The sequence below is a fragment of the Peromyscus maniculatus genome, chromosome 5 (assembly GCF_049852395.1).
Source record: "Peromyscus maniculatus bairdii isolate BWxNUB_F1_BW_parent chromosome 5, HU_Pman_BW_mat_3.1, whole genome shotgun sequence".
Taxonomy (NCBI): Eukaryota; Metazoa; Chordata; class Mammalia; order Rodentia; family Cricetidae; genus Peromyscus; species Peromyscus maniculatus.
Genome location: NC_134856.1, coordinates 137573254 through 137596038, shown reverse-complemented (window position 1 = coordinate 137596038; position 22785 = coordinate 137573254). Strand labels below are relative to the sequence as shown.

The 22785-nt window shown below is 49.6% G+C and overlaps 1 protein-coding gene across 1 annotated transcript in view; it reads right to left on the bottom strand.

Moving 5' to 3' along the window:
* The window catches only part of Tgfbi (transforming growth factor beta induced), a 30074-nt gene extending 19239 nt beyond the window's left edge, over positions 1–10835 (bottom strand). Inside the window, exons 1-2 of the mRNA XM_006976758.3 lie at positions 10628–10835; positions 6053–6151 (exon numbers count right to left, since the gene is read on the bottom strand). Coding sequence (XP_006976820.1) covers positions 6053–6151; positions 10628–10761 — 233 coding nt within the window. The 5' untranslated portion in view covers positions 10762–10835. The remainder of the gene's footprint in view (positions 1–6052; positions 6152–10627) is intronic.
* Positions 10836–22785: the final 11950 nt, after the last annotated feature.

Sequence of the window (22785 nt, the reverse complement as noted above, 5' to 3'; positions counted from 1 at the left end):
CAGGGCTGGACAGTGCCCTGCTTTCACATGGGCATGGCTTCTGTGCCACAGTCCTCACAGCAGAGCGTCAGTCTCTAAGGCTGTGAATCCTTCTCCAGACAAAGGCCGGAACCAAGCACAGCCCTCTGGAAGACTTTTCCAATCCTCTTGCGCTGGAGACTCTCCTTCCTGGGCTCACTGGCAGCCATTCCAGGTATCTTCTCTAGGCCATGCTCTCATTTGAGGACATCAGCCTTCTGTGCTGAGAAGGCTCTGCGGTGGCAGGTTCCATGCTCCTAGCTATCCAGACAATATAAGCCCTTTTCAGAACCAGCCGGCTCAGGCCCGGGGTAGCAGGGACAGCTGGGACTGTAGACAGAGAAAGCAGCTGACTGGAACATTCTTGACCAGGACCTTTTGAGCTGGCAGTCTCCAGAGTGAACTCTCCTACCCTCTCTGCCCTGCTCCATTCTACATAGGCTCCCACTGGAGAATATACAGACTTTGTAAGAATAGAACTTAAGTCTGGTACCACCTCTCTAGACCCAGCAGAAATGGACGGAAACGATGGGTGCCTCTCCTTGCATGTCCCCAGTCCCCACATGTCCCTTCACAGGAAGGACCAGGCTACTGGTTTCTGCATCTTGTCTCGTCAGCTAGATTCTGATTAAAGGCTCCCGGAACACACATGATGGTGCCCTTTCCCATGCCTATCTAGTGTTTTCTCTTGGATTGGATGGGGAGAGTATCACTAATTTCTCCCCAAATTTATTTTCCACTGAGCTAATACAAACTTAGAACATTCACTCCCCAAAATGTGCAGCATGGGTCTCCTGCTGTCCTAAGAGGCAGGAGACTGACCACACTGAGGGAGAAGGCGGAGTAAGGAATGGAGACCAAGCAAAGCCTCCTGTGATAGGGAACACTCATGGCGTCACTCTGCCTGAGATGAACCGTAGAGCAAACACACACTCACGGCATCTAGATATCGGCATGCCCCATGGACTGCCAGCCTGGAGCAGCTCTTTCTGCATGCCATTCCTTGGACAGAGGCTAAGCTGATTCTTGAAGTTTCCTAACCGACTGTGCCCCAGTGAAGGCCTCTGCCACAGAAACTTTCAGAGCCTAGTGCGCTGCGAGGTGACTTCAGAACATAGGTTCATGGCATTTCCCATATGGATGGGAGTGCATTTGGGTGGCTGTTGGATGCTGACTGTGTCTCCAGATCCCACACTCGTTTTCTGATGAGAAATTCTGGTTCTCAGTCTCATGTCAGTCATCATAATGACCACCAGACTTGAATAAGCCACTGGGAGGTGACAGTGACTCTGGCACAAAGGGCATCTCTGACTCCAAGAGGACATGTTTCTAGGAGACCCTGGCTACAGATGTGGGGCTGTAAAAAGAGACGTAGGACAATCCACCTAGACCCTAGCCTGCTCCCTTGGATACCTGTGGCATTGCTGACCCTAGCTGCCAGGCTTGATTCTCCAGGGGATGGCACAAAGTGGCCAGACCACCCCATTTCTCAGTGTATGACTCTTCAGTAGGTTGTGCAGGCTTCTGGAGCCTCAGTATTCTCATCTACAAATGGGCTCTTTTTGTCTTTTTTCTTCTCTTCTCCTTCTCTTCTCTTTTCTTCTTCTTCTTCTTCTTCTTCTTCTTCTTCTTCTTCTTCTTCTTCTTCTTCTTTTCTCTCTCTCTCTCTCTCTCTCTCTCTCTCTCTCTCTCTCTCTCTCTCTCTCTCTCTTCTTAAATAATCCCCCACTACTTGGTCAGAGAATGACTATGGGAACGGAATGGGCAAACATACAGGAACTACTTCAGTGCAGTGGTGTGTTCTAAGTGCTCAGTGTGGAGCTTTTAAAGCTGATGAAAATAAAAACGCCCCCACAGAACTGTTAAAATAGAAGCTCAGTTATAATCTAACATAACAAACACAACTTCATCAAAAGCAAAGCCCTCCATGAAGCCAGGTGATCAAATCACATCCTGAGGGCTATAAACAGAGCAGCGAGGGTTGTTATTAGTTTCTGATACCTTGCTGTGACAAATTACCTAAAACTCAGTGGCTTAAAATCCTACAAACGTGTTGTGTTACAATTCTGAAGGTTAGGGTCAGAAATCGACCTCATGTGCCTAAAATCAAAGGCCATCTTCCTTTTAGAAGCTGCCAGGACACTCCCCTCTCTGCCCTTCGGCTTCTGGAGGCTGCTGGATGGCTCAGCCTTTGGTGACATTGCTCCAGCTGTGGATTTCGGGATGCCCCTTTCTCTGACTCTAACTTTCGCCTCGCTTTTACCAAGACCCCTATGATCCCATCAGATTCACCGCAGGTAGACACCCCAGTCATGTCTGTGAGGTCCCTTTTCCATGTAAAAGAATGTATTTACAGGTTTCAGATTAGGATGTGGGCATCTACATGGGCTCGTGAAAATTCTCAACAGAACAAAATTCCACATCAGCTAAGCAGACTACTAGTTCACAGAATGGTCTAGATCTAGAATTTTTGGAAAGCATTGCCTCATGGGGCATTTGGAGTATGCTCAGTCTCTGTTATCTTAGAGCAAGTTATGGATGGGGACCGGAAATACGCACAGGCGTGGTCTGGGGACAGTGCAGCCTGCTTCTGACCACCTCTTTCCCTCTTGGGACCAGAAGAAGGGATCCATGGGAGGGAGAAATGGAGGGCTTCTTTGTGCCAGAATGACCATCTACTAGAAGTAGACCTTCCAGCTGACAGGAAGGCGCCACGATGTCCCCGATGGCTTCAGGACATGTTCGATTTCTGCTAATGCTGAGGAACTATGTTATGTAGCTGAAGGGCAGAATAACACCAGGAGCTGGAGAAACAGGAGGGTCCTGTCAGTTCCTCTTGGCTCCAGAAAATGGCTTCTCACCTGTGAGCCATGCTGTCTGCCAGGGGGGCAATTTAAAGACTTTGGGATGGACTGCTGCCACCCCCACCTGCTGGCTTCCACATTGGCCCCCACCTGCTGGCTTCCACATTGGCCACAGTATCACCTCAGGATGCTGTAGCTCCAGCCATGGCTATGACATCCCTGTTATGTCAGCTTCAACCTGTCTGTTGAGCAGACCCCCATCCCCTGGCCTCAGATAAGAGGCTTCTGTCTAGACTCTTAGAGCCTAGAGCCACACATAAAACTTTTATGGTTCCCTATCCTTTTATGGTTGCCTGAAATCACAGAGCGGGTCCTGTCTGTCAGCCACAGGTCTATTGTCTGATCAGTGATTGCATCACTCTGGGGCTCTACAGCTCTGAAGTAGAGGCTGAAGTGAGCTGCTAAGGAATAGAATCCACTCAGGTCACCAAACAGGGAGACCTTTGCTGACCGAACCCTGCCGTAAATCAGTGTGACAGCGTTCGCTGCTTTGACACACAGCACCAAAGTCTCCGATTCTTCTCTCCTTGGAAATGCAGACAGTTAGTGTTGGGAGACTCAGTGGCTTCACCGGTGTGGCAGGGACCACACTGAGTGCGGCAGGGCCACCCCCTACCCTCTGGAAGACAGCACCCAGGGCCTCACAGGCACAGACAAGGGGTTCTAGGCTCCACAGTCACTAGGCCTGTTTCCATGTCTCTGGTGACCTCACATGGCAAGATCTTTACCTCACACTTGGTGCTCATCATCTGTTTTCGGGACCAAAATTTCCTTCTGGTCTCAGAAGTACATACTTTTGCTGTAGCCCGCCTGACATCTGGCTGAGAAAACGCCAGTGCCCATGCTGGCTTGTCAAGACAGTCCTCTGTTCCAAGTGCCACGCTTCTAGTTCCCACTCATCGTCAACTAAGCACCTCTAGGGACCCAGTCGCCATTAACTCCAGCCAGTACAGCCCCCCACCTAGCACTTAATTGTGGCCATATCAGGTCAGAAAATAGCTCCCTTGGAGACCTCCCCCCTGTGCTCACTGCTCTCCTGTGAAGCTCTTAGTCCTTGAGGACCACAGAGATGAGGCCCATCTCCCTCTCTTTCCCTCTTTGTCCCCTGGGTCTCTTCCAAGGCAGCTCCATCTCCTGAGGCCAAGGCTGTGCGTGATGTTCCATCTGGGATCATAAAGTTTTTTTATCAGCCCATGTTTTCCTCATCTCACTTCCTCTTTTTTGAGGCTTCCCAAAGCCTCAGCTACATTCAAGAGTTGGATGTGAATGTTTTTTTTCTCTTAGCTTTGTGATCCAGGTCAAAGCCTGGATGGCCTTGGACCTTGACTGACCGCCACTACAAACACCATTCTTCCATCCTCAACCCCATCCATCTTCCCCTTCCTGGAGCTGGTGGCCGGTGCCTGCCTCCCCCGCCTCCTACACTCACTGGGGTGAGAGGGCTGCCCCAGTACCTCACTGTGCTCTCAAAACCAAATCAGGTTAGAGGAGAGGACTCTACCCAGGACCATCTGGCAGCCCCCTCCTGTGGCTTGTGCCTCAGCCTGGCACACAGAGAAGAGACATGGGTAGAAGTCAGTAAAGCAATACAACTCACTGTCAACATCATGAGTCTGGGAACTCTCAAGGAATGCCGTCAAGCCGCCATGAATTCCTCAGTCAAATTCCATAACACAGGCTCATCTGACACAGCATGGCAAATGCCACCTTGTGGCCAGCTTGCTACAGGTGCCCTGTGAAACCTGAGGCTCTGACTTGAAGATCTGCCGCTTGGCACCAGCATGCTGGCCACCTTCTGAGAAGCAATTGTGTGGAATCTGACTTCACGTTTAATTAAGCAACTAAAGTTTGAGTAGATCACGTATGTACCTATCAGTACTGGAGGTAATTGGTTTTTAAAACTTGGGTGTCCTACAAAGATGTTCCATATAGAATTTGCATAATCTCTTTTTGTTACAAAGAGCACGAACTTCTGCTGAGCATCTGTTCACTGGATCTGAGCGGTGTCCCAGCTCACACCTTGCTGCGAGACTGGGCTGCCCACGGGCTGTGAACCGCTGCCATGGACTGTGCAGAGGCTCCCAGAGAGCTGCTGGTCTCACTCCCGCTCTATGAAAGCAAGATCAACAACTGCTTAACATAATCTGAGCCACACACCGTGGTGTTCATCTCAACGAACATGTTAAGGGAACATGTTTCCTCCTCTCAGCTGGAGACAGTTGCTGAAAGCGATGGCATAAGGAACACATTTTAAAACTCTCTCACACTGGGACAAGTTCAGGGAAATCTCCTATTTTGCTGAAAAGAGGAAGGTCAGGCTCCCACAAGTAGCTCAAGCGGTTTTGTATGGCACCTCTTCTCTTCTGTGAGAGACAGTCAGTTCTGAGGTCTATTGATTGTCAATGCCAAAGCTGATCAGCTTTCCCCATAGTTCTGTTAGAACATGCATTCAACTGCTCTCCCCAGGCAGCCAGCAGTGAGGGCAAAGGCTACCTCCCTCCATGAAGAGAGGCACCCACAAGGCCTACTGTGACCATCACACTCTGTGGGTGCGCCCTTCTGTGTGTGTGTGAGCTCCATTTGCATATTCTGGGGTTTGTAGTTACATGTGCCAGGTACCATATTGTCCTTTTACGTATATTGCTCAGTTCAACCCTCCTTCTGCTGTGTCCATTTTGCACAGGAGGCAACTGAGGACACAAAAGACGAATCCTCCGCAAGTAAGCGGCAGAGCCTGAGTCTAAATCTGCTGCGCTGCTCCCTGGTGTCCGGACTTCTAGGCACACTGAGACTTTCTGAAGTGTTCACCTTGGCACTTGCTGAGCAAGCCTGACCTTTGGGGTAAGTTCACCAACAGCTTTTCATCCCCAGGGTCACATAGCTTCTCCTCTGAATAGTTGTTCAGTATCGTTTAGTGAAGACTGAGACACACACACACACACACACACACACACACACACACACACACACACCACAGAGTGTGGCCTCCTTGGCAGCTGACTTATACACATACAGTGGTGGCTGCCTCTCTCTCTCTCTCTCTCTCTCTCTCTCTCTCTCTCTCTCTCTCTCTCTCTCACACACACACACACACACACACACACACACACACACACACACACTGTGCTCTCCTTGGCAGGTGGTGATCTTGGGAGGCTACAGATACTCACGTGGACTTGCCGCAGATCTTCCTCTGGTACCACTGCTTGCAGTTGGTGAAGTATTTCTTGTTGGTTCCAATGACCTTCTGTACAGCGCATACATTGGGACTGGAATCAAAAGTAACAGTGTTAGTGAGATGGTCGCAGGCCAGCCCACACTGAGGTCCGTCCCATCATGTGAACCTCCTAGGGCCAGCAGCGCTGTCTAGAGAGAGGAGAGACAGCCATTTTGGTGGTTTGGGGTAAACTCTGGCACGGTCTATGTACATCTTTCTTTCCCATAAAAATCTTCTCCTCAAATAAATCCTTCAAGTCTGTCTTACACACTAAGCATCCTTCTCTGGCACAGGCCAATATTAAGTGCAAAGCACCTTAAAGTCTAGGTTACCTGTTACAGACGGAGAAAATGAGCAAAATCCAAGCGACATTGCTGAGCTGTGCCAGCCTCCCTCTCTATCTGTACCTGCCCTGAGCACAGACTTGGCATCCCAGTGTGCATCACAGGTCCTGTTGTCAGGAGGCTTCCAGCACCTCTCAGCCAGCTCCATAAACAGACATGCTCTGCGTGTCTAGACCAGCTGCCTGGCTCCTGGGACAACACACTGGGAGTATCCACCCTGTAAACCAGGGTGCGCGGCCAGCTGCTGTCAGTACTGACAGGGAGTGCTCTCCCACTTAACCCTCCATTACCCATTGCTCAGGGCCACCCCCACACCCCCCAGGAAACTCCTGGACAACACTTTCCTTTCCAGACTCTAACCTGGGGTGCTGGCTTTATTTTGTGCTGGGTACCAAAGAGAGCCTGTGACTGATATGTCATGAATGTTACCTCTCTCCAACTACCCTCAAAAGAACTGTAAAGACAAGAGTTCTCGGCCCGTTAGAGTCAGTATGGGAACAGGCTCGTTGGAAACAATGTATAACAATTTCGTTTAAAAAGATCTTCAATAACTGTGGGAAAAACAAACTCCCTGGGTTTCTGCTGAGAAGGCTTCTCTGGAGCCTTCTGGAGCCTTTGGTGTTCTGGAGAATGCTATTTGAATATTTTCTTCTCCTGAGCAACCAGAGTGGTGTTCAGGCCAAATGATGGTGGCATCTTCTTTGGCACTCCGGGGCAAGGGAGCTGCCATGTGTGATCACAAAGGCGAGGCTCTTTCTGAGCAGGCAGTAGCCATCTGACTAAACTGCAAGTCAGAAAATCAAAGAAAACGGACTGAGGGTGTTCACAAGATTTCCATGAGCCCACAGCTTCAGGTGCATTCAGATGCAGGCAGCCTCAATAGCAACTCTCAACACCTTAAGAATGCATTGCAGAGGCAGGAGGATTGCTCTGAGTTCAAGGTGAGCCTGGGCTACACAGTGAGTTTGAGGACAATCTGGACTCTGTTTCAAATAACTAATTAACTATAACTAACTAACTAACTAACTAACTAACTGTGATCCACAGAGCACAGTATTTGGGGGGGTCTGTGGCTACCATGTCATTATTTGGACAGTGTCCACAGCTGGATGATTGGGTGGTTGTTCGCTCTGACCCGTTATTTCTCCTCCCCGTTTCTTCTCCGTATGAAGAATGCATTTTTGTTCTTGTTGTTCAATAGACAGCAGTAAGTGAGCAGAGCAGGCGTGATACTAGGAAAGTGACGGTGAAAAGTCCAGCTTGACAGGTGACCACAGGTAAAGGCTGGGTCAGCCCACCTTAGTTGGGTCTCACCAGGTGCTTAGAGACTCTGCAGCCAGTGATCCACGTGTTTCACGGTCCTTGAATAACCCCTGAAGAGCTTCCACAGGCCACACTCCAGCCCCAGCTCATCCTTCCCACTGTACAACCCCAGCTCTCTTGTCCAACTGAGCAGGAAATAATTACTGTGGATGAATTCCCTGCAGCTCACCATGGGCGGCCAGCCGCTCGTCAGTGAGTCCCTGTGGACTTGGCTCCAGCATTCCTCTCCTCTGCGGAGAGAGTTTGCACTGCTCCTGCCCTGTGACAGGAGCAGAAGCTGGGGGTGGGGAGAGGTGGGGGGGATAAGCTGTGTCTATGCTGAGATGTAATCAAAACGAGCAGGCCATTTCCAGGCTTCTGCCCTAGGACCGGCAGCCCCGCTGTTTGAGGCGCATCTGAAAAGCAAGGGCTTCCAGAACTTCCCTCCAGTTTCTGTTGAGGCTGTTCAAACGTGCAGCTGCACTCTGCTCTCACTGCTTTCGCATTAGCATGCCCCATGCAAGAGTAACACAGAGGCAGCTGGGAGCCAACAGAGCACCCAGCAGCCCCCCTCCTCCCACCAGCTTTCGGGACTTGCATCCAGAGGCTCTCAGTGTGCTGGGGGCAGCATGTGGGGAGGTGAGTGCATCAGGGGATAGGCGGCCATGCACTGCTGCCCAGCGGCTAGGCACACTGTCCTTTCTCCCCCCTCGCGGGACACCCCGCACTTCTTTAAACTTCCCCTTTCTTCAGCTCTCACTTTGAATAAAGGGCTGGAACTGGAACAAGGTTATCCATCTGCACAGGGGGCCACACCCATGTGTGCAAGGCCAGGCAGTCCCGTGGTTCTTTAGGGACAGTTAGATCAGAATAAATGCAACTATGCCCCAAATCATTGGCTGTGGTTTGTGTGCCTGGGCATCCAGATTTCCCTTGGGGAGGGGTGCGGATGTGGTCTTCCTTATATTTATTTTGAGATAGGGTCTCCCTAAATTGCCCACCTCTTGCCCCAGCCTCAGGAATAGCTGGCCTTAAAATAATGCATCACCCTGCTTAGCACACATCACCTCTCGATCACTCAGCCTGTCACAAATTACTGTAGGTTTTCCAACTCAGTGCAAGAAGCACTGGGGATACATCAGAGAAGCTGGTCTAAATCATTTCCTCATTTTGTATTTGGATGGGGAGCACACGCCACAGTGAGTGTGTGGGTCAGCAGACAACTCTTGGGAGGGAGGCTGGTTCTCTCATCCCTTGTGGGTCGGCAGGCTTGGCAGCAACTGCCTTAGCTGAGCTACCTCGATAAGTTTAAATGCTCAAGTTTTCTTGACAATTGGTATTCTGGGCTCTGAAGGGAAGGAGGGTGGCTTCAGCAGGAGACCGTCTGCGGTGTCTTTAGAGACTTCACCGTGGCTGTGGCCTTCTGCTCTGGGTGGCAGTGCTGCAGCTTGTGTGTGACGTGGAGCTCACACATGACACACGTCTTCGAACCTGAAGGCATCATGCAAGACAGGCAGCTGGGCCAAAGGTGAACCAGGCAGGGATGTAGCTCCAGTTGTCATTGCTTGGTTTTGAGGTTTCCAATCTGCGTTTTTCTGATCTGTCCCCTCAACCCTTCATGCACACTGCCTCCTTCCTTTCTGGAGGGTGTGAGGCTGTGGCTCAGGTCTGTAGAGTGGTCAGTCCTGCACCCATTGCTTGCTTCCCCATAAGCCCTGAGACCTGGGAGGCTATAAGAGACCTGAAAGCCATATGTAGAAAAAGGGTGACTGCTCCCTAAAAGTGCAGCCTTTACCCAAGTTCAGGACATGCCCAGTGTTGGGGGCTGCAGTTTTGTCTGGGCCTAAAAGCCAACCCTCACTAGCCACATGGATTTCTCCTTCTCCTCCTCCTCCTTCTTCTTTAATCTGAGTACAGATCTGTCTAGTCTCTCCGAGAGTTGGGCACAGCCTGGGGGTGTGGGGCACCTGGACCACTCCTGAAGTCATTACTCCACTCTTTCCACAGAAGTTTCCCGACGATGTTGATGCAGCCAGGTAGACTGAAGTGCCGGGCTATGTCTGAAGCAGGCATGGCCTGGTTGTGTGTAGAAGTTCTGTGCAGACTGTGCCCATGCCAGGCTCTTCATCGGGGCATACCCTTGGTCAGAGTGTGTCTCCTAAAGTCCACACATCTGCACTGCCCAGAGGAATATCTGAAGCATTAATGATTCGCATTGACAAAGTTGGCCATGGCTTCAAGACAGATTCCAACCCTGGCTCCAGCACATTCTGCATGACAGGCTGGTACCCTCTCAGGTCTTGGTTTCCCAATGTGTCTAGCATGTATAAAGGGTAGTGAATTTTCCTGCTCTTCTTTTACCAGGTGCCACACTGCTCTTGTGGCACTGTTTGGGGATGAGTGTCTGGGTGCAGAGCAATGCCAGGTGTATAGGAGCTGCGGGCATTTAGGGTCCTGCTACCTGGTGTGACCAGTCTCACACCTGGAATCACTGGACAGTGACCTGGCTGGCTTCCCCTCTGCAGAGGACACCTTCTCAGGGTGATGGCGATTCTGTGCTGAGAGCTGCTAACGCCCCCTTCTACCTAGAGTTAGGAGAGGAGACTGAAAGTCCCCTAAGATGTATCATAAACTTTGGTCTGAGTGGTCACTGGTCAGTGTCCCCAACCCTTTTGCCACAAAGCATTCCACTAGGTCCCCGCATCTCATCCTCCCACGGTCCCTCCCTCCACGCAGGGCTAGTCTCTCTGTGTTCTGGCTGCTTTTCCTTCGGGCTTTGTCCCCTGCAATTCTGGCCTACTATGATGATGTCCTCAGCGGAGTGCACTGGCAGCTCAGTGACCTGTCCTTGCACCGCCCACCATGGAACCGCTGGGGCTTACCCGTGTTGGCGACCCCGGAGCCGACTGTGCTGCAGAACCTGCTGGTAGGGCGACTTGCCAGGACCTGCCAGGGTCGCGGTGGGGCCCAGAGCCAGTGCCAGAGTCAGGGTCAGCAACTGCACCAGGAGCGCCATGGAGCAGGAACACGCGCCGCCGACCCAAGACGAAAGCAGGCGCGGAGGCGGTAGCAAAGTGAGAGCGGCCAGGCAGTGCGCGTTGGTTTTAGTAGCAGGAGGGAGGGAGCGGCCGAGGGCGGGGAAGGGCGGCCGGCGCCTCCCAGGCCAAGCCACTACTAAGCACCCGCGCCCTCCTGCACCGCCCAGCCTGCTCGCACACCCTCCTCCCACTTTGCACAAAGTGCGGGTCCAAAGGAAGGCGCCCTCAAGTTTCACTCTTTCTTTTAAATGTTCATGCCTGGAGCCCAAAGATACCTCCCTACCAGACTAGAGGAAAACAGAGGGTCTGTGCCGACTCCCACAAGCTTTGACCTGTCAGACTGGTCTCTGCCATCCAGTACAGATGCACCAGCCATGCTGATACACTGTAGATGAGGAGCAAATATTCTTGTTGACAGAGAGTAGAAAAGTGAGGAAGGGTGGGGTTCACACCTTGGCAATCAGGAATCCCTCACCTGGCTTCAGTAAAATCTGTGAATGCCAGATAGATGCAGCAAAGAGAGGGAAGAGCTAGGAACATGCCCTGGAGGAGCTCAGAGTATGCAAGCAGTCACATAGTAAGGAGGTGAGTACTCACCCTAGCACCCATTAATCACCCTCCCTTTACCTGGTTCTACTAGCCCCAGGGATGAGCTCCCAGAGGTGGAGAGCATGGGCCTGGCCAAGAAGACACCATGGAGAGAGGCAGCTGGGGCTCCTGCCTCAGGCAGAGTCTGATAGCATCTGCTTTTAGATCTGAAGGCTGACCAGGATTTAGACAGGCAAAATGGGGATGGATTGAGAGGACCCGAGCTATCCAGTTGACTGAGGTAGAGTAGGGCAGAAGAAGACAGGAGTAGAGCAGGGCCCAGATCCAAGCTGAGAATCCTGCCAGTGTTAGGGAAGCAAGCAAATGGCACAGCCAGTGTCGTGAGCAGGCTTTGAGAAGACCAGATAAATAAGGCAAGACGGGAGACGGAAGGGACCACGTAGGAACTTGAGCTACTGTAAAGGTGGGGATGGAGGGAGAAGTGATGGAGGTATGTCTAGGAGACAGTAGTCTCAGGGGAACACATGAGCTACATGTGATGGCTAACTTTGGTTACCAACTGACTTAGACTGACAAATGCCAGGGGCATCAGTGAAACCCAGCTCTGAGTGTGTCTACAATGGTGTTTTCAAAGATGAGCCGAAAGGGAAAAACCTGTCTTGAATAGGGATGGGATCATGCCACGGGCTGTGGTGCTGGGTTGGATAAAGAAGGGAAAGAGAAGGTAAGAGGAGCATGAGCAGTCTCCATGCTCTGCATCATGATCTGCAGAAATGTGAGCAAGCAGCCTCTACTTCCTGCCCTCCCAGTCACAATGGATGGCATCATCTGAACTGCAAGCCAGTTTAAACTGTTTCTTGTCAGGTCCCAGCAGCGAGCAAAGTTACCGATACACTATGTACAGGGGACAAAGAAGAATCAAGGATGAGCTAGGTGTTTGAGACTCAGGCATCATGATGGCTGCTGCTGCTGCTGTTTTTCATATGAAGGGCACGGAGACAGGTATACTCTGCCAGGGAAAGATGAGTAGCTTGGGACCTGACGAGTTTGAGGTACACGTGATTCATCTCAGTGGAATGTCTACAGACAGCCTGATCCAGGGCTTGAGGGAGGGGTAAAAGATGGAGATTCAGACCTGGAAGCCATTCTCCTGTGAGGGGACACGAGCAAGAGCTAATCAGCGATTTGCTGGAGGGAGGTACCAGCAGAGAAGAGGCTGACAAGCCAGTGGGTGGAGATGCATTGGGAGGAGGGAGGCCTTGATGGAGGAACTCTCAACAGAGAAATGCTGCACACAAAGCTGGTCCAAACAGCCTCTGCTCTGCTAGAAAGCAAAACACAGCTCTGCATTTGACGACTGTCTGGTCTAGGATGCTAGAAGACACCCATAGAGAGTCAAGTGCAGACCTGATCCCAGAAAGCATCCCTCAGGCCAGGAAAACCAGCAGTGTTAACTTGGGAGAAGAGTCTGGGAGGCACGTTCCACCTTCCAGTCCAGCACCCCCATCTCTGGAGATGGAGGGGGTCTGAGCGAGGCTAGTGATCTCAGCCACCCTCACTCCCCTCTATAAAACTAACATTGGATGACTCGAGTTTTTCCATGAGCTCAGTGAGGAGATCACAGTAATGCTTCAGTTACTGTTTAGATATTTTTAAAAATTCCACCACAAGCTCCACACCACCCCTCAGCATAAAAGGGAGTAATGTAAACATACCCCCCATGGTAGTGGCTGCTGCTTCAAAGACGGTGATGTTGCTGTGTGGGGAGGTCCTCTAGCCCCATGACCTGGAGCTGCCAGGGCAAAACACAGTGCTTTCATTTAAGAACTTTTTTTTTTTCCTTTTCCATGTTAGAAAATCTAAACACAAGAAAATGAGGCTTGTTTGGAACAATAATTACTAGACTTTTTCCAGGTACTTTAGAAAAATGACGGCTTTTGTGTTCGGTGGCACATGCAAGATCACCAAAAGCTATTTGAAAACAACTTTGGGACACTTGATAATGAGCCTTCAGAAGCAGAAGACAAGCCAGTGTTTCCAAGGAGCTTTTTGCACGGGATCCCGTGTCTATGGGTGAAAGGTGGGCATCAGGCCAACTCAGGCCTGGCTGTACTGCTCCCAAGCCAAGTGCTTGGGCACCAAGAGAAATGGTCAGACCTTTTCCAGGGGACACTCAGCCTCTCTAGCCTGCTCCATACACCACCTGGAAGGGATAGTAAGACATATTTTGCACAGGATTTCCAAGAGCATATGTATCAGACCTGGGAACTGCCGTTTCTTACGTCACACATAGTGTGACCTCATGTAGGGAACATAGGCAAGAAACAGCCCCATTTACTACAGTGAGGGGATGACCATGGTGCTGTGTGGGATTCCACTTTCCAGAGCTCTCCCTCAGCCTTACCACTCCTGGTGTGACGTACAAAAAGCAGCATCCACACCGCTGGAGAATGTGCTAGAAATGCAGACTCGAAGGCTCTCTTCACACCTACAGAATCTGACTCCATATTTTGACAGGGGCCCTCTGTGATGTTCCCTAGAAGGCCCGGCCTATGGGGTCATGTTAGATAGGTAACCTTCAGGTGAGGGCAGAGTATGAATCATATGATTGACCCAAAAGTTTTCAAATAGTTTTTGGTGATCTTGCATGCGAAACAAGCGCATAGGAAATCTCAGCTCATGCCGAGGTTAGCTCCCACTGTGGATGGCCATCAAGGTGTGACCTCCAAGTAGCTATTGCTCTGGGTCTTGTTGAGAGTCGGTGTCCTCTACACACTGAACAGGGAGAGGAAATCAGGCTCCAAGTCGTCTTCTGTTCTTCATCCCCGCTTCCAAGACTCTGAGGGGCTAGGACAGACCAGAGTTTGTGGCAGTAAGATCTTAAAACAAAGCCACAGCTTTGGACTTCCCAGCTGATGGGAACAGCAGCCGCCACAGCCCTGAAACAGCAGTAGGGTCCCAGGTTTGCTCTGCTCAATGACTCGCTGTGTTCCTCCCTCCTCCAAACACTGGTTTTCTTCAGGAGAATTTGCCAAATGCTACTTGCTGGTTAGAACCCAAATTTGTTTTCCCGGGAAATTGACTTTCATAAAGAGAGCTTCATTGATTTGGCACAGCTCTAACCTCTGAGAAGAAGCCAGAGGCATTCCTGGGGTGCTTTAATTGCCTAACCTCAAATCCTTTTGCAGAATGATGCCCACAGATGCCGGTTCGCTGGCTTGGGGGACCAAGCTTACCCACACCATTCGGCTTCCCTGGGTGTGTTGTCCTTTTCTCCAAGGCAGGCAATGGCCCCAGAGAGCTGGATAGCACCAGGTGGCCATGCATTCCAAAGTCCAGGAACCCACACAGCTCTCTAGGGTGACATATCTTTTGGTTACTCTTGCCGATGGCAGCATTCAAGGTAGGAAACCCTGTGTGGGGGTTTCCCTCTCCTCCCTTCCTGATCCCATATGTCCTCTGTGACCAAGACAAAAGTTCTTTCCAAATTTCTCCTCAAAGTGTCTGTTCCTCTCTAACACTTGAACACCCAGACTCCTCCTCTTATTGACCCACAGCCAGCTGCTTAACACCATCTCCTACTCTACCCCTCACCCACGTTTACCAGCGTCCTGTCTTTCCCAACCACCAAACACTGCTCTCCCTGACACTCCTGACAGCTACTATTTATGGAAGAAGATCCAGACTGCTCTGTTCATTTTTTTCTTTCAACATATAGAAAAAGGAGCAAAGCTTTATTATTACATTGTTACAAAAAAGTAATTACATTTTTACAAAATAATTATTACAAATAAGCCACGTTATTACAAAGTGTAGGGGAAAGACTAGCTCAGTGGAAAATCCATCCGTATCACCTACAGCAAAAGATCTCATGACTCCCTTCCCTCCTCCTGTGCACCCGACACCCGAGCCCCCTTCGAAATCGTTCCTGATTCCCCTCATCCGCTTGCCCACGTGCACCGTTGTCAGCTCCTGCTGGCTCCCCTCCTTCTCTCCTCCCACAGCCCCCCCACAGCCCCAGCAGCTTCCCCACGCCTTCTTTGTCTTGTGCATACATACTAGCACTTTTATAACCAACTTTACCATTAAAAAGTTTTGCTCAGGCAAATGACTTAATTTCTCTGGGCTGGAGCATTTTCAGCTGGCTTCCCTTCCTGGGTTTTCCCACTTGACAGGCCTCTCCTTTTGAGGGTGAAAGTCTGTCTTGACAGACAGCCTGTGTGTTTGCCCAGTGGTCTTTTTATACACCCCATAATAAGACAGCATGGAAACAACCTGATATTTATGGCCCATCAGTGGCCTGCCCTGCTGAGTTTTGAAAGGTCTTGTCTAGATCGTTTTTGGTGTGTTCTTGCTGTTTCCAATGGAGAGGCCTGGACCAGAGAGGGACTTTGGTGGGATTGCTTGGGGAGCCACTCGCCAGCCTGTCTAGGACTACACTGTCCTGCGTGGCCTCCGGCTCTGCCTACAACTCTGAAGGGCTCTAGGAATGTTATTCCTGGCTTCCTCCGCTGACTGCCCACTGAAAACATCCCATCCAAGCACGAAGGACTGAGAGTCTGAGAGTATGACTCCCTAAGTCATACACTGACTCTGGCTGGTCCTCAAAACCATGAGGAAGTCAGTCTCTACCTCCTCAGCTGCGGTGTTGTGCCAAAGGCAAAGGCAAAGGCAAAGGCAGACTGCAGCAATGGTGACTTCCGGCTCTGCTGAGTCCCAGATCCTAAGAATGCTCTTCTCCAGGTGTCAGCCACTCCACCCCAGAACACCCCAGACCTTCAAACCATGCCATAGAAGGGGATTTGTGGAGGAGAGGATGGTAAGATTCTGTCGTTGCATTTTTGCCCAGCCATGAAAGGATAGAATTAAATCCCATACAGAGAGCCACATGAAAACCATTTTGGACTGTTCCCAACCCTCCATTAACCACACCCAGTAAGACACTAGGCCCAGTCAAGAAGACGGGATCCAAGGGCAGGTCTGTTGTTATATCTGCTAGCTACACCCTATCCCTCATAGTGAAGGGCACAACATTTGTAGTGATAAAGAGGACACAGATAACAGACTTGGATTATTGTCTCTGAACACAATGAAAGCAAGGGCCAGCCTCCATGGTCCTTCTAGGCTGTGTGGCGGAAAGACATCCCGAGAAAGGTGGCAGGAAGAACCAGAAGAGGAACATCAGAAATGGACATGCATGTGCACACACAGAAGGCCGACCTGTCAGTGGATTACCAAAGACACGCATTAAGCCATCCCATCCTTGAGAGAATCCTATGGGTTGGTACTGTTGTCTTCAGTACTCCACACAAAAAGAAGTCAAGGCTGAGAGAATCAAAGGAACTCACAAGAGTGTCCACAAAGCCAGCAAAGCAGAATCAACATATGAAGAGAGCATCCCCCCTGTCCCAGCCTGCTGTACCCCAAAATACCGTACAAGCTTGCCATGTGTGTTGAATACCGGTGTGTGAAATCCTCAGTAGATGTGTGTTGTGTCCTGGTGTGAAATCCTGTGTGGATATATGACAGGTGCCCATGTCAAGGGCTGTAGCATCAGGTCCATGGAAAATGGCAAAGTCCCTCCCTCCCCTCAAGGCTCAGAGGGATAGAAAAGTCTTCCTTGGGGGGGGGGGATGTCTAAGCGTGAATGTTGACAGTGTGTGCAGAAAATGTCCATCATTAACTTTCTCTCCCCAGATGTTCATGCCTAAAGACTGCTCCCCTACAGAGATGACTCCTATAGACGTTAGTTAACCTGCCTCTGAGTTCAGCTGTATGCCATAACCCCACCTACCTGTTCAATTGTGTATAATCAACACACTGCGATTCCAAGATATTGATTGCAGTTTCTCCATCAGAGAGTCCCATTCACCCAATTCCAACTTTCCTATGTGTGTGTGTCTTTTCTTCATTCCCTCAATCCTCCAGTCAGGTCTATTCCTGGAGGAGTTGTTCAAAGATGTACCCTTCTCCATGTATAGTGGCTATGTAGCTTTGAAATCCTATCACCTTCTTTGCATAGAGGTTCATTGAGCAAATCCTCCCAGCTTTCCAAAGCCACTCTGGTGAGAAAGGCAGCTTTGGTAAGGAGATTGGTAGCCAAGTGAACTCTCCTCCAGAGTGAAATGGGCCCAGAGCTACTGGGTCAAAGTTCAGATTCACCTCACAGTCAAGGTCCTCTGAATTAGTGTCCTCAGAGGCAAGTGGACCTCACACAGCAAGTTCCAGGCCAGCCAGGGCTACACAGTGAGACCCTTCTCAAATAAACAACAGTTCTCACCAGCACATGGTCTCTATTCCCAGCATACAAGAACACTTCTTATCATGGCTTAGTGAGTCTCTGTGGTCTGGGGCTTCCCAGGCTCATCAGAGCAGGTTCTAATCAGCCAGCCACTCTGCTGGCCCCTAACTATGACTTTCTGCACCCACCCCACAACCCTACTGCAGGTGCTAACTCTGAAGAAGCATCTAGAATTTCAACAAAAAATAAAAATGTGGCTAAGCAGGTTGGAGATGCAGCCTGGTGATGGAGGGCTTGCCTAGCCCTGGGTTTGATTCTTAGAAGTGAACCGAGGAAGTGGCTACTCACCTTGCAGGGCAACGAGGGACTTCATCTTTAGGTCTGTACTATATCCCTGGTGTCTGCATGGACACCTAGGTAATTTAGGACTAATATTTCACTCTCTGTATCTTGGGGCCTCTTGGAGGGTATGTCCCCCAGTCCTCACACCAGGGATTGTCTAGGTCCCAGGCAATAATTTATTTATTGCTCTAGTTTAAAAGAGACTCTTTTAGGTTTTTTAAAAACATTTTTATTTATTTATTTATTTATTTATTTATTTATTTATTTATTTAGTCATTCATTCACTCATTTTATGTGTGCACACGGCTGGTACAGGATGCATGTCCAGGTTGGAGTCGTTCCTCTCTTTCTACCATGCTGGTCGCAAGGATGGATGTCAGGCGGGACTCGGGCCCCAGGCTTGGTGGTGAGTGCCTTTACCCCTAAGCAATCTCGCCAGCCCTCGGCTTCCTAAGCACACATTGGCAGGTGCCAGCCAGCCTCCATCATCCTGCTTAGACTGTCTAGATCCCTCTTTAGCTTTCTGCACTTAAAGCACTAAACAACCTCTGTCTGACTGTGGCCAGGCCGGGCTCTTTTCCCAGTGCAGCTCACTCTGGAGAAGGACTCACACCCGTGAAGCAGTTGCCATTACTCCAAAGCACCAGAAAATCGCATGAAATAAGAAGGAAAAGGTCCCACGGGAAGGGAGTGGCTCATACAGCCCCACGGATGTGCCACAATACTGCGCCAGGCACATTGAAAGGAAAAACTTGGACTACTTCATTTCATTACTGATCAACTATAAGTTAAACTAATGGCCTTGTCTAACACTTAGGACATCAAAGTCTTCAGACAACAAAAGAGTTACCTCATTTCTAATACAGCAGCCACATTAGGGGCTGAGCTGATCCTATTAGTCAGTCCTTTAAAAAAAAATGTCCTGACAGTTTTCAGAAGCCAGCACACTCCAGAAAGCAGGCCTGGATGGGGTCTTCTCAGCTGCCTGAGCTAGCCTGTAGGGGCTGCTTCCAGACAGGAGTGAGTCATGCCTGGCGGGAGGCACTCAGCCCATAGAGCCAGAGGCATACGCAGTGAAATCAGCGCCTAATACGAGGCCCTACGCAAAAGCAGCTCCTAAGGGAAGTACCAACCACATGCCACACCATACAGCTGGTGTGGGCAGGGAGGGGGGCAGGGGTCCCAGCATCTTCCCAGAAGAGGTGATTCATCATCCGGGCAAGAGGAAGCCATGTCAGCAAGGTAGACTGCAACTCCTCAGGCAGAAACTGGAGCCAGGACTGCTGGGCTGGCTTTCTGGTTCTTGTTAGTACTTGATGATTTGGGAGACTCAGGAGAGCCCAAAGAAGTCATATTTATACGTACTTATTCTGACTTTTCACATTAAACCATCTTTTACTCTCTTCTTCATGGTATAGCATATACTCAATACCCCAAGGCTTGATTCATTCAGTCTTCTCAAAATTAGACCTGATTTTTCTCTGGGCCACTTCTCCAAAAGCAAGAAGCCCTAAAGTAGGCCCCAAGGACTTGTGGATCCTGATGTCATCTGCAGGACCACCAACCAGCATCACGTGTTGGTGCTGTTCAGGCTCCTGCTGAACTTTCTGGTTGCTTGCAGTTTCAAGGAGACAAGGAAGGATAAGAAGTGTGTGTCTTTGTGGCCTGCAAACACCCAACTCTCTCCGTGTGACCACATCCAATAAGTGCAAATTCTGAGCCCTTGGGACTACGAAGCAGAGTCAGCCAAGTTTGGGAAAGACACGGACCTCAAGGCTGGGCTCCCAAAGGCTTGGCATGGGGATTAAAGTACAGCATGATGTGCAGCTTCAAACAAGTGTTTATTTAGATACAAAGCCCCCTGAAATAATATGTTGTGCCATTGTGAGTTATTTTTTCCTTTAGTCTCTGTACTTATACTGGAGACCCACTTATCGCTCTAACCAGTGAATTAAATAGAGCTACAGAAAGGAAGACGGCAGGGTCATGAGACCCTGGCTTTCATGCTCTTCTTTCTTCCTAACTGATTCCAGATGTGCGGATTGGCATGGTGTCAGCTCTGAGACAATAACGAATGGCAGTCCTTTCCCAGCTAACAGCAAGTGGCTACTGGTCCCAGCAGCAGGGTCTGTGTGTTTTTCTTTCAGAGGCCTCACTTGGCTGGAGGCATTGGCCCATGTTGAATGTTTACCTGGCATGGACCTTAGAAAAGATGGTAGCAAGCCACAAAGACCATACCACAAGATGTCCCCTCCAAAAGAAGGCATGCTTCTAAGAAATCCTAAGCAAGGGTCACAGCGGGGGCTGGATTGGGGGTAGAAACCTCTTATTGTGGAAATAGCACCAGGGAAACCATTAGCTCAGGAGCCTGTCCTTGCTGCAAATGAAATGTTTGTCTGTTCTGTGGTCCAGGAGGGAGGATGCAAGAGAGGATTATTCCCGATTGTGAATGTTTACAAAAGTCAACCACATGCATGAGACAGAATCAAGTGACTGGGGCCACCAACAGGCATACGACAGGATTCAGTAGGGACAGGCCTGCTTTCACAAAAGGGGTTCTCTGGAAGTGGCTGGATCGGCTTGGCTCAAGGGGCTGGTCTCCCTCTCTGGGGCAAGGTAAGCCTTGAGCACCTTGGTCTATGAACCAAACCCTTCACGTGTGGGTCAAAGTTTTGAGGCCGATTAGCTGAGTCTGGCTTCCTACATTGTGCTTTGCTTTTCCCATGGACTTCAGAGTCTCCTCTGTGTTTTCACTCACTGGGCAACTTCTTTTGGCATAACCACAGGAAAATCAGCACTGAAGGTGGGCAACTGGAAAACACACAGCTTGATCTGCCTTAAGTGTGGCCTTCTTCAGCAGAGGGGTCAGGAGTTAGGCTGCCGGGATGGCACCACCAACCCTCTGGAGCCAACCATAAGATTGGGATGGTTTGGCAGTGTGAGAATCAGCTTCATGCTCTTGGGAACACAAGAAGCTTTCCAGGAACATCCCACAAATCGAAGATTCTGAAGTATCCCAGAAGGTCTTCATTTTGGGTCTTAAAAAGAATATCCAGTCCCAGCTGGCTTTGGTTTGTTGGTGAACAGGGCTTATTTCCCTGAGTCTGTGAATTTTGTGGGCTTGAACAGAACAGCATGAAGGGTGTGAGCTGGGGTGAGGGTGGGGGTTTGGCAAAGGTCACTTTGGGGCAACAAGACAAGCTGAGGCTGTCAGCTGAGTGACTGGATCTGACTTGCTAAGAACAAGCGAGTGTGAACAGACCATCCTGCCCTCTCATCCCCACTGATGACTCTGCTTTTCTCTGGTCTGGGACAGCAGATGCAGGCTGAGACAAGTCACAGCATTACCATTCACCATTATTGGCCCAAAGCCCCAGCCGGGGGATCAGTGGGCATACACTCCTTTGCCCAAGTGCTCCCAGGTAAATCCTGATTTTGGAGTCACGTGTGAACATCAGAATATTGCCTCTTAGGGATTCATGCCTTAGGATCCAACAGGTGGGATTCTGGTAGGCCCTGTCTGGCTAGACTGGGTTTCATGAAGTGCTGCCCAGCCCCAGAGAAGACACAGCACAAGAATTTCCAAGAGGCCTCCCTTCCTCTTAAGCTTAGTAACACTTACTGCCTGTTAGCTGTGGTGTTGCATAATTGAGCAACTAGAACTGTAAACACAAAACTTAGAGGAGAGATTCTTTATGTTTGCCAAGTATATGCCATTGTCTAGGAGGGCAAGGAAATGAGTGACATCAAGTTCAAGACCCATAAACATTTATCTCCACAGCTAATGTTAAGGAAATCTCAGTTCTCAGAATCCAGCGTGCCTTCCGATTGCCCCCTACATTTTAGTTGAGACAATTTTTCTCTAGGACACTCTTGTTGGTGACTTTAACCTGGTAGGTACCTTCTCTGGGCTTCTTCCACTGGCCCTGATGGTCCACTGTCACCATGCCAACCAGTGGATTCCTGTTCTCCTTACTGGATCACCAGTTTGGTGAGGGTGGGAGAAATGCCTGGCTCATTTATTACCCTATTCCCAGAATTCATCATCAGCCCATTATTTGTTTATGAAGCTCCTAGCATGATGGGTCTGAAAGGCCACTGTGGTCCTACCGACTTCAGGGAAGCTTCTCGGAGAAGGCATGTCTTGAGATTTTCTTTGAGAAAGTTTGAAAAGGGAAGACAATGGGAACATGGAGCCTAGCTGCATCATATTCCCATTCCACATGAGATTTCCATGGGAACAAATGTGGGAACCATTGCTCTTAGCAAAGGGGGGGATGCTCACTTAAATGGACCCTCCTCCCATGCCAGGAAGGTTTCCAAGATGCCAACTATGTTAATGATTCTTACTATTCAGCAGAGTGGGCTACAAGCCAGGCCGCTTCTTGGGATATCTCATCTGATCTTTCCAACAACCTTGCTGAAAAGAGACACTTGTCTTCATTTTTACAGATGAGGGCTGAGTCTCAGAAAGGGTGGGGCTTGGCCAGCACAGCATAGGGACTGAGCCAAGAGTCTTAGCTGGGGCTGTTTGGCTCAAAGTCAGTGATCTTCAAATATATTGCTTATAAACCTCCTCAAAGAATTGACCTTATTGTACATTTAAAAACTTATAAAGGTTTATATTATATATTTAAACAATTACCTAAAATGCCAGAGCATTATATTGAATATGTACAAACTTTACTTTTTGTCAAAATATTGGAAGTGTAAATTTAGTTAACATAATTTATGAAAAAAACCTCTGCCCTATTTCAACTGCATCTACTCTGTCATGGGCAAATTATTAATCTCTTGTACATGAATATTCTCTGTAATTGGAAATAATGGAATGAATAATGGAACAGGCTGTTGGAAAGGCTGGATGAGC